This window comes from Pempheris klunzingeri, chromosome 7, assembly GCF_042242105.1.
Source record: "Pempheris klunzingeri isolate RE-2024b chromosome 7, fPemKlu1.hap1, whole genome shotgun sequence".
Taxonomy (NCBI): domain Eukaryota; kingdom Metazoa; phylum Chordata; class Actinopteri; order Acropomatiformes; family Pempheridae; genus Pempheris; species Pempheris klunzingeri.
Genome location: NC_092018.1, coordinates 414,926 through 427,086, shown reverse-complemented (window position 1 = coordinate 427,086; position 12,161 = coordinate 414,926). Strand labels below are relative to the sequence as shown.

The 12,161-nt window shown below is 46.7% G+C and overlaps 1 protein-coding gene across 1 annotated transcript in view; it reads left to right on the top strand.

Annotated features, from left to right (window-relative positions):
• The window catches only part of dmrt1 (doublesex and mab-3 related transcription factor 1), a 22,023-nt gene extending 14,855 nt beyond the window's left edge, over positions 1-7,168 (top strand). Inside the window, exon 5 of the mRNA XM_070833016.1 lies at positions 7,005-7,168. Coding sequence (XP_070689117.1) covers positions 7,005-7,168 — 164 coding nt within the window. The remainder of the gene's footprint in view (positions 1-7,004) is intronic.
• The last annotated feature ends 4,993 nt before the right edge of the window (positions 7,169-12,161 follow it).

Below are 12,161 nucleotides of genomic sequence, written 5' to 3'. Positions count from 1 at the left end.
TCACACACACACACACACTGTCACACACACACACACACTGTCTCACACACACTGTCACACACACACTGTCTCACACGCACTGTCACACACACACACTGTCTCACACTCTGTCTCACACGCACTGTCTCACACGCACTGTCACACACGCACTGTCACACACACACTGTCACACACACACACACACACTGTCACACACACTGTCTCACACACACACACTGTCACACACACACACACACTGTCACACACACACACACACACACACACACTGTCTCACACACTGTCACACACACAATTTCTCACACACTCTGTCACACACACTGTCTCACACACACTGTCTCACACACACTGTCACACACACTGTCTCACACACACTGTCACACACACACACACACACACACTGTCTCACACACACTGTCTCACACACACTGTCACACACACAATTTCTCACACACTGTCACACACTCTGTCTCACACACACTGTCTCACACACACTGTCACACACACTGTCACACACAGTGTCTCACACACAGTGTCACACACACACTGTCTCACACACACTGTCACACACACTGTCACACACACTGTCTCACACACACTGTCTCACACAGACTGTCTCACACACACTGTCACACACACACTGTCACACACACACACACACACACACACACACTGTCACACACACACACACACACACACACACACTGTCTCACACACACTGTCACACACACACTGTCACACACACTGTCTCACACACACTGTCTCACACACACACTGTCACACACACACACACACACACACACACACTGTCTCACACACACTGTCACACACACTCTGTCACACACTCTGTCACACACACACTGTCACACACACTCTGTCACACACACTGTCTCACACACACTGTCACACTCTCAGAAACACCCCCCCCCCTCATTCTGCTCCTGTCAGAGAGGCCTCTCAGTCTTTGGGATTTATTAACCCTGGAGCTGCCTCCACCCTGAGGTGACCTTTCCAGAGGAAGTGCTGTTTCATGCCATGTAGCAGCCGCCGTGCTGAGGCCATCGGGCCCCTCAGTACTGCACCGGGGCCAGGAAGACACTGAGCATGTCAGCTGACTCAGAGCATCAGGAACGCTCCAAAGAGCACAGATTAATTATTAGTGTTACACAGATTAATTATTAGTATTACACAGATTAATTATTAGTATTACACAGATTAATTATTAGTGTTACACAGATTAATTATTAGTGTTACACAGATTAATTATTAGTGTTACACAGATTAATTATTAGTATTACACAGATTAATTATTAGTGTTACACAGATTAATTATTAGTATTACACAGATTAATTATTAGTGTTACACAGATTAATTATTAGTGTTACACAGATTAATTATTAGTGTTACACAGATTAATTATTAGTGTTACACAGATTAATTATTAGTATTACACAGATTAATTATTAGTGTTACACAGATTAATTATTAGTGTTACACAGATTAATTATTAGTGTTACACAGATTAATTATTAGTGTTACACAGATTAATTATTAGTGTTACACAGATTAATTGATCATTAAGTGATGCTCTCTCTTTAAGAAGTCCCTTTGTGGAAAACACATTTTAACAGACTGGAGTTCAGCAAACCAAACTGTTGAAGGTGCTTCGAGGAGTGAGGTTTACTTCCTTCACCAGTGATGTCTGGAACCCAGGGGCCCCCACAGGCCCCCACAGGCCCCTACAGGCCCCTGTAGCGCCTCTGTGGGGCTCCAGGCTGCAGTCCTGTGTGGTGCCCCCCCCCCCCGCTGGGCACCTAAGTGTTTAACCAGCAGCCTAATGTCTGCTGGGGGCCCGGCCACCATTAGCACAGGCCTCAGGCTGTGGAGACGTTAAAGGGCCACTCCGTGTAGTTTATGTCCCCCCCCCCACTGATAGATTTTCATTTAAAACGCAGATTTATAACAAAGTGGCCGAGTGTCTCACTAACGACCTGAAAACACGTCACATGACCACGCTGGCCTGTGTGAACAGGAAGCACATTTCCTACTCTGTGATTGGTCGCTTAGTTGCAACAAAAACCTCAGAGGAAGATTATAAATGGTGAAAATGAAGAGCAGAGGTTTGTCTGCTTGGACTGACGATGAGGTGGAACCGAAAACAGACGGGGACTCACCGCGAAGCAAACATGGTGACATCAGAGCGTACACACACACACACACACACACACACACACACACACACACACACACACACACACACACACACACACACTGTCCAGCTCTCAGGGCGTTATGAGCTGCACTGTCACTAATCCATTATTACTAAGTGTAACCTGCAGACACAGAGAACTCTAAGTGATCTACTTGATCCACTTTGAGCGCCTCTCTCTGCTCTCCCTGACCGGAGCGCTGTGCTTTGTGTCTGTGTGTCTAAATATAAAAGGCTTCTTACACAGAATCTCTCCACATACATGCAGTAGATGTTTTTTTCCTGATTTCTCTCTACAAAACAAACTTGGTTACGTGCCCCCCCCCCCCCCCCCCTAATTATGCTCTTGTAGTCACTTTCCTTGAGTCGTGGCGGTGGCGGCGTCCCGGATTGATGAATGATGTTGCCTTGGCAGCTCTGTGAAACAGCTGAACGACTTGGATAAACACATATGGCAGCTTTAGCACCGGCGGCGGCGTCCTTCTTTCCATAGCAATATATTTCACTCTTCCTGTGTCCTTTACTTTGGCATTTTTCTTACCCTGTCGACTCTCAATGAATCTCCTGTTTAAAATGGAATGATAGAAAAGTCCCACAAATATTGATCGTCCGCCCCGGCTCATTATTGCATATCCATAACTTCTGGACAGACGGCGTCAAAGGGCCCGGCGATGGACTGACAGGCCATTTTGTGGGTTGATGGTGCACAGTAGCAGAGACTAAGATTTAGCATAGGGACGAGGGCGGCGTCACGCCCCCCCGCAGCCGTCCTCACCGGGGACAGATTGGTTAACAATGCAGGAGCAAAGGTTCCTCTCTGCTTAATTAGCCTTTGACCTCGGACACTGATGCCTTCTGTCGCCCCCCCGCCCCCCCCCCTGCCCTCCTCAGCTCCATAACAAACCACTAATGAGCTTTTAAGTGTTTCTGACCCCCTAATGGCTGCATGAGGGACTGAGCTATTGTGTCCACAGCTCATCTGAAGGTCTGAGTCCTAATTCAACACACAGCAGATCAGACTGATGAAGGTGTTCGATCAGCCCCCCCCCCAATAGACTGGCTGGCTTTGGTTCATCCTCGGCAGAGAATGAAATGGAACTAAACAAGATTTTTGTTAAGAAGAAAAGTTCCTTCAGGGTGTCGCCTCATGTGAATAAGAGCCGTCCTCCACACAGCAGCTGAGAACATCAGCGTGGACGCTCGATTCCTCTGCGACACCGACCAGACGGTTAATTATCTCTCTCTAATTCTGCTTGTATCCATTTGAAATGGTGAGTCTAACCTCTCCAGCAGTGTGGCTGTAGGGATGGAATACCATACAGATATTCATGAACCCCAGAGGATGAACCCCAATGACTTTGATTCTCCACTGAGTTTTCAGTGAGCTAGCTGAACATCTAGTGGACATTCATGGTCCCCAGAGGGTGAACCCTGATGACTGTCTGGTTATAATTTTCTCATGAAGCTGTCATCTTCATCACAGACCCCCCCCCCCCCCAGTCTACCATTAGACAGCATGTCACTGTGTTCTCTCACTCACTGACCCTGGGGGGGCCATGACCTCGATCTGCAGGAGCTCTTCCTGTTCAGGTCTCATCAGAGAGGAGGTCCAGCTTCAGGTGTTTGGACCCCCCCCCCTTGTCGTGGTGTTAAAGGTGAAGGTGTGAGCGGCGGTGCAGCCTCCACCCCTCAGCGCTCCCTGTTTAAAGCCTGCCTGCCCGTCTGCTCTCACTTTTCTGGGCCATTAAGTCCTGCTGCCGGCCTGATGGGGGGGGGGGATCGTTCTCTGCGAGGGTCGCCCTCAGTTGGACACTGTGCAGGGACAATTTCTTTAGACACAGCTCGTATCGTTTTAATGGGAGCCATTTAATCGGCGGCCGGCCTCGTCATGTGACAGGCGCCTCGCCGGCCCTCAGATTGAAGTTTGGTTCCGGTGATGCGGCGGAGGTTACGTGTCAGGTGGCGCTGATGGATCGTTCTTTGGTAACCTGCAGGTACTACGTTCTGTCATTGTGTAGACGAATACATCGGTCAACATGTATCGATATTAGCTGATAAAATGATCTGCAGGCGACGTCAGTGTTTTAACACGTGCTCTGTGTCGAGTTCATCGGGACGGACTACATGATAAACGCCAGTGAAACATGGTTTTCCCGCCTGTGTTGGTCTGAGTTGATGTGACTGTTGGTTGTTCTCTGGTTATGATCTCGTACATGTTGTGGTTCTTCAGTCGGTCACATGGTCTGACGTGTGTGTGTGTGTGTGTGTGTGTGTGTGTGTGTGTGTGTGTGTGTGTGTGTTCTCGGCCCCTATGACCTGTGTGTGATGGGAGATTATCCCTGCTGCAGTTACCGTCTCCGCTCACATCTGGGCTTTTGTTCCTTCCCTCAGAGGAGGAGCGATCACACCTCCTCTCCGCCTCTCTGAACACCTCCAGTGGGAGGTTAGAAAAGCGTCCTTTTGTCAGCCCACACAAAGGCTCCTCAATAGTTTGAAATCTTAGACAGAGCACTGAGTGACGGGGAAAAGGCCGAGAGTTCATTCAGGAGGATGAACTCTGTGTCGGCCGGAGCTCAGAGCGACGGTGACGGCGTGTTTCCAGGATTCAGGGAACTGTCATACCAACACACATTTACACATGGGGAGGTCCCGGTTTAAGCCTCGATAGATATATAGAATAAAATATAGAAAATATAGAAAAAGAAGTACTGGGAGAAGAGCAGTATAAAATAAAAATAAAATTTACACATCTATTTAACATAATAGGAACAAAATTTAAAGCAGACGAATTTAGCTTAGCACAGCTAAATATGTGTGCAAATATGTGCTAACTGGGGCTAATGTTTGTGCTATCTGGGGCTAATGTTTGTGCTATCTGGGGCTAATGTTTGTGCTAATGTTTGTGCTATCTGGGGCTAATGTTTGTGCTAACTGGGGCTAATGTTTGTGCTAACTGAAGCTAATGTTTGTGCTATCTGGGGCTAATGTTTGTGCTAACTGGGGCTAAGGTTTGTGCTATCTGGGGCTAATGTTTGTGTTAACTGAAGCTAATGTTTGTGCTATCTGGGGCTAATGTTTGTGTTAACTGAAGCTAATGTTTGTGCAAACTGGGGCTAATGTTTGTGTTAACTGAAGCTAATGTTTGTGCTATCTGGGGCTAATGTTTGTGCTAACTGGGGCTAATGTTTGTGCTAACTGGGGCTAATGTTTGTGCTATCTGGGGCTAATGTTTGTGCTAACTGGGGCTAATGTTTGTGCTAACTTTCTTCTTATTAAACTCAGAGCCAGACTCAGTATCAGTCACATGATCAGAGTGTAGCAGGTCGTCCTCTGCTGTCCGTCTCCCTAACGTGTCCAGTGGGGTCATTGAGCTCCATGTTTGATTCGCTGTCAGGACAGCCAATCAGAGCTCAGGTTCCCCTCCAGGATGTGTCCTCAGGTCGCTTTGCGTCTTTGCACTGACTTTGTATGTGATTCACCTGCCGGGCCGCTATGAGCCCCCCGGCTGGAACACACAGCACCAGCACCTCTGTGCTGCTTCATCACCATCACCAAACACTGGACAGTCAGTCAGTCAGTCAGTAGCAGCAACAGACAGACAGACAGTCCCTCTGTAGCAGCAGCAGACAGACAGACAGACAGTCCCTCTGTAGCAGCAGCAGACAGACAGACAGACAGTCCCTCTGTAGCAGCAGACAGACAGACAGACAGACAGTCCCTCTGTAGCAGCAGCAGCAGTAACAGCTGATCAGTCATGTGTTCATCTTGTTAATTTATTTCTACATATTTTCTACAGAAGTTCAGCTTGTGAGTCCCCCTACCGATCAGTATAAAGCCTTATTGATTCGGTCATTGATTATGTGTCGTCCTGTCTGCTGCTGTAGTGCAGTAAAAGGTTTATTCAGAGGAGGAGAAGCATGAAGTAGCAGAGAAGTAGAAATACTCAAGTGAAGTACAAATACCTCAGTAGTCCTTAACAACAGTATTTGAGTAAATGTTTCAGAAGAAGTGATGTGAAGTGACGTGAGCTCAGACATGTAAATGAATACAGTTGATATATATAATAATCTATCAGTAATAACTAATAATAATGGATCTATCCTGAACACAGTGACCAGCAGTGAGGTCTGTCCAGCTGTTTAACAGGAAACAGTGAACATTCCTAGAAGCTGGAAGCTGTGTTTAGAGTAGCGGAGCATGGTGTGTCGGACATGGCGGACGCTGTGTGAATGTTTAACCGACTCGTTAACGGTCATTAACAGGTTTTAATTGGTGCTCCAGAGACGTTCATGTGGAGCAGGAGAACACGTGTTCAGCCGCCAGCCGTCATTTAACCACGCCGGCCTCTCCGCACTGTAATTACATTTCCTGCTGATGAACGGGCTCAGAATGAACACTGACACGCCGCGGACCCCCCCACTAGCACCGAGGACCCCCCCAGGGGAAGAACAGCACTTAGCTACACAAACATCAGTATCAACGATTGAGCTGCCAGTTTGGAATCAGTGACAAACTGCAGACGAGCAAAAACTGGAGTCCGAAACCAATCAGGAAGTTAATGAGGAGGGAAATTACTCCTCATCACCTCCCTCCCTCCACTGCTGGGGGGGGGGGGGGGGGGGGGGGGGGGGCATGAGGCAGGCCGAGGATTGTGGGAAACACAGCTCCTGTGTTATTACATTATATTATTGATATTATATCACATCACATTTACATTGTAGAGTCACCAGATCTCCTCATCAGCTGAGTGATCAGTTGATCCAGAGATAATTGATCGGCCTGTGTGTCTCCCTGCAGCCTTCTCCTCCAGCATCACCAGCGGCGCTCAGGGCTCCTCCATGGCCTGCAGGTCCATCACCTCCATGGTCGCCTCCGAGGTCGGCTCCGAGTGTGGCGGCGGTGCCGACACCCAGCCGGCCTTCAGCGTGGACTCCATCATGGACGGGGACGTGGCCAAGTAAGCTGAGGAGGAGGTCATGTGATCAGACCGGCCGCTGCTCGTCTTCCACGCCGTTACACAACGCCGTTCATCTCCAGCTGTTCACTGTTCGTTCTGTTCGTTTAGTTTGAGCCGATCAGCAGCACATGCTAGCAACATGCTCGCAACACGCTAACAATACGCTAGCAACACGCATGTGATGACCATGTGATTAAAGCGACGCACAATCACTGCAATGATGTTAAACCCTCTGATCAGTTTGAGATCACATGATCTGAGTACTGTAGTACTAGTACACACCTGCAGTACTAGTATACACCTGCAGTACACCTGCAGTACTAGTACACACCTGCAGTACTAGTATACACCTGCAATCACCTGCAGTACTAGTATACACCTGCAGTACACCTGCAGTAGCAGTACTACAGGTGTGTACTAGTACACTTGTATAGTTTTTAGCCGTATCAGTTCCAGTAGCTTTTAGCAGTCGGCTGCAGACGTCTCTTTTCTTCTGATGGTAACTGGAGGTTCAGTCACAGGTTCACCTGTGATCATCAGTGATGTCACAGGTTCACCTGTGACATCACTGATGGTCACGGCGTGCAGACTGGCCTCAGAGTGCACCCGTACATCAGGTGACGTTATAATTGATTTCTGATTCCTTCAGGTAGATTTTAAAGAACATTGACGCAATTTGATCCCACATTTAATCACATGAACTATCTGACGACCCCGAACGGAAGCACCATCGTCATCCTCATCATCCTCATCATCCTCATCATCACCTGAAGAGATGCTGACGATCAGAGGACTCGTGTCCGTGTGTCCGCAGGTGTGTTCTACCAGGTGATCATCAGACTGTTTTCTGTGTTGGTTGGAGGCTGTTGTTCCTGTGGAGCCGAGAGCTGCTTCTGTTTTATGGAGATTTGTTCGCTGCTTGCAGAGTGTTTATCTGTGTTTGTGTTGGAATGAGACAGCAACAGAAGTCATGTGGAGTCCTGGAGTTTATGTCGCTACAAGTTTTAGGGAAATAAAAACGCTGGAGGTGATGGAGTGTAAATGTGAGTGTGTGCTGGAAACAACAATATAAAGCAGACAGAGAGGATTACTTGTATTTTCTGCGCTGCGCGGTGGGAACATTCATTGGATTCAGCCCCATCTGTTGTAATCAATAACATGACCGTCTTGTTTTTTTATGAAACGCACTTACTCTTAATTTCATCCACCAGTGGTTTTAGAGAGAAGAATGTGGAGTTACCGAGCAGACTTTGACATTATAAATCACCTCCTGAGAGCGGCCTGTGCAGCAGTATCGATTGATCCTGATATATCACAGAAATTTACTGTCACTTCTGTTTTCAATTAAAGATACAATCAGTCAGATAATGACTTAATTGGATTTTACAGAAGATTGAGTTTTATAGCCCCGTGCTTTACGAGTTTAGTTAAGGGAGGCCATTTTATCACGGTTGTCATGGGCGACCGCCCGTCCTTCTGTAGCTGCCGCCGCCGTGTACAGCGGGGGGGTCACAGCGGGGGGGGGGTCACAGAGGCTGTTTTCCTTGAGCTGCTGCTGCCTCCATCCATCTTGACGCCTGGAGTGATGGCCGCTGGAAGAGAGGAGGAGATGGCCAAAGCTCAGCACCGTTCACACCTGATGGCGTCTCAGAGTCCAGCTCACCTGCCCAGGTAACACAGCTCTCCTCTGATTGGCTGTGTGGAGCCAAGAAAGCCCTGCTTTAGACGACAAGGTGCCAAAAAAGCTTTTTGTTCAGCTCACGTCTACCTGATCCTTTACCTGTACCTGATCCTCTACCTGATCCTTTACCTGTACCTGATCCTTTACCTGTACCTGATCCTTTACCTGTACCTAATCCTCTACCTGATCCTTTACCTATACCTGATCCTTTACCTGCACCTGATCCTCTACCTGATCCTTTACCTGTACCTGATCCTCTACCTGTACCTGATCCTCTGCCTGTACCTGATCCTCTACCTGTACCTGATCCTTTACCTGATCCTCTACCTGTACCTGATCCTTTACCTGATCCTCTACCTGTACCTGATCCTCTGTCTGTACCTGATCCTCTACCTGTACCTGATCCTTTACCTGATCCTCTGCCTGTACCTGATCCTCTACCTGTACCTGATCCTCTACCTGTACCTGATCCTCTGCCTGTACCTGATCCTCTACCTGTACCTGATCCTCTACCTGTACCTGATCCTTTACCTGATCCTCTACCTGTACCTGATCCTGTACCTGATCCTCTACCTGTACCTGATCCTCTACCTGTACCTGATCCTCTACCTTTACCTGATCCTCTGCCTGTACCTGATCCTTTACCTGATCCTCTACCTGTACCTGATCCTCTACCTGATCCTTTACCTGATCCTCTGCCTGTACCTGATCCTCTACCTTTACCTGATCCTTTACCTGTACCTGATCCTCTGCCTGTACCTGATCCTTTACCTGATCCCCTACCTGTACCTGATCCTCTGCCTGTACCTGATCCTCTGCCTGTACCTGATCCTCTACCTTTACCTGATCCTCTGCCTGTACCTGATCCTTTACCTGATCCTCTGCCTGTACCTGATCCTCTACCTGATCCTCTGCCTGTACCTGATCCTTTACCTGATCCTCTACCTGTACCTGATCCTGTACCTGATCCTGTACCTGATCCTCTACCTTTACCTGATCCTCTGACGGTACCGGATCCTCTACTTGATCCTTTACCTGTACCTGATCCTTTACTTGATCCTCTACCTGTACTTGATCCTCTATCTGTACATGATCCTCTGCCTGTACCTGATCCTCTACCTGTACCTGATCCTTTACCTGTACCTGATCCTCTACCTGATCCTTTACTTGATCCTCTACCTGTACCTGATCCTCTACCTTTACCTGATCCTCTGCCTGTACCTGATCCTCTACCTTTACCTGATCCTCTACCTCTACCTGATCCTCTAGGATCCCTACAGAGAGAGACCTGGAAGATCCTTTTGGTTTAACCAAACAGCACACACACCAGACTACATTCACTAAAACAGGGATTTAGGAGCTGCTGCTTCCATCAGTCAGTGTCTTTGTGTTACTGAGTGACTTTGGTGATTTTCAGGGTTCATTTGGATCCAAACTGACCCTTTAAAACACCAACATCAGTTTCCTGTGACAGTAAACTGAGTTTAACACAAACTGAGTGACTCTCACATGAAGACAGTTTGGTTCAGAAACTGGTGACAGACTGAATTTAATTAACAGACTTTAATTTGGCCGTTAACAGGTTAATAATCTGACCTCAGACCTGCTCCTGACGCACTCATTTAGTCTCATATTTCAGATTTAATTTTTGTTTTCACTGTGAAGCACTTTGTACTGACAGCTGCTAAATTAGTTATAATAATTCCTGTGTCCTGTAATGACTCCTAATCACTGTATGATAATAATAATGATAATGACTGTTGTTATACCATGACTACAATTATTATAACATCATACTATTATCATTATTATTATTATTATTATTATTTCCATCATCATCGGTGCTGGAAGAAGGCTTCAGATCCGTTCCTTCAGTAAAAGTAGAAATATGTTGTAAAACACTCTGTTACAAGTAAAAGTCCTGAACTTGAAATGTTATTTTTATCACAGTATTATTATTATTATTATTATTTATAGCTCATTATGTGGAACTAATTTTAGACAGCTTATGTAGATTAGTGCTGTAATACTGCATCACGTCATATAAGAATATCTGTTTTTTATGGACAAAATAACTGTAAGGTTTGAATAAATGTAGTGAAGTAAAAGTACAGGGGTTCCTGACACTCGATAAAACAATAAGTCAAATGGAAATAAGTTTGTAAAAAATTATAGTTGATAACAATAATTAAGATAAAATAAGATCAACTTTATTCATCCCCAAGGAATTTTTTTTTTTTTACAAAAGTTGAAGCAGTACACAGTTACAGAAAGGAATGAAATAAAAATCTAAATAAGTTTACAAAGTGTACTTTGTAAATATACTTATTTATTATAATTATTGTTAGTGTTGCATCGGCCTCGTTCAGGATCTGGATCTAACATTAGACCTGAACTAATTCATGTTAAATAAATATGAGCGTCAGTTCTGCCTGATAAAAAGCATCCAGTTAATGAAGTGACTGTTTGAACGCTCCGCTGGGTGACGAGCGGTCACATTTAAAACGTTTGATCGTGTTCACGCTGTTTTACGGACTGTCCCTTTTCCCTGGAGACTGAGGCCTGATTCCTCCCCAAGGACTCTAAATCAGTGTGTCTGTGACAGGACTTCTGAGTGGCTGCAACGCCCCCAATCAGCACCTCTTAATAACCCCCCACCCCGGGAGAGGTCACCCCCCGTCTGGTCCGGTCTCACTTCAAACCTTTATTTAAAATACAAAACTGAATCAGACAAACAGGAAGCCAATCAGCCAATCAGAGCGCAGACGCTTCCAGCCTGGTGTGTGAGTGTGTCTGTGTGTGTGTGTGTGTGTGTGTGTGTGTGTCTGTGTGTGTGTGTCTGTGTGTGTGTGTGTGTGTGTGTGTCTGTCTGTCTGTCTGTGTGTGTGTGTGTGTGTGTGTGTGTGTGTGTGTGTGTGTCTGTGTGTGTGTGTGTCTGTCTGTGTGTGTGTGTGTGTGTCTGTGTGTGTGTGTGTGTGTGTCTGTGTGTGTGTCTGTGTGTGTGTGTGTATGTGTGTGTGTGTGTCTGTGTGTGTGTGTGTGTGTGTGTGTCTGTGTGTCTGTGTGTGTGTGTGTGTGTGTGTGTGTGTGTGTGTGTGTGTCTGTGTGTGTGTCTGTGTGTGTGTCTCTGTGTGTGTGTGTGTGTGTGTGTGTGTGTGTGTGTCTGTGTGTGTGTCTGTGTGTGTGTGTGTGTGTGTCTGTGTGTCTGTGTGTGTCTGTGTGTGTCTGTGTGTGTGTGTGTGTGTGTGTGTGTGTGTGTGTGTCTGTGTGTGTGTGTGTGTGTGTCTGTGTGTGTCTGTGTGTGTGTCTCTGTGTG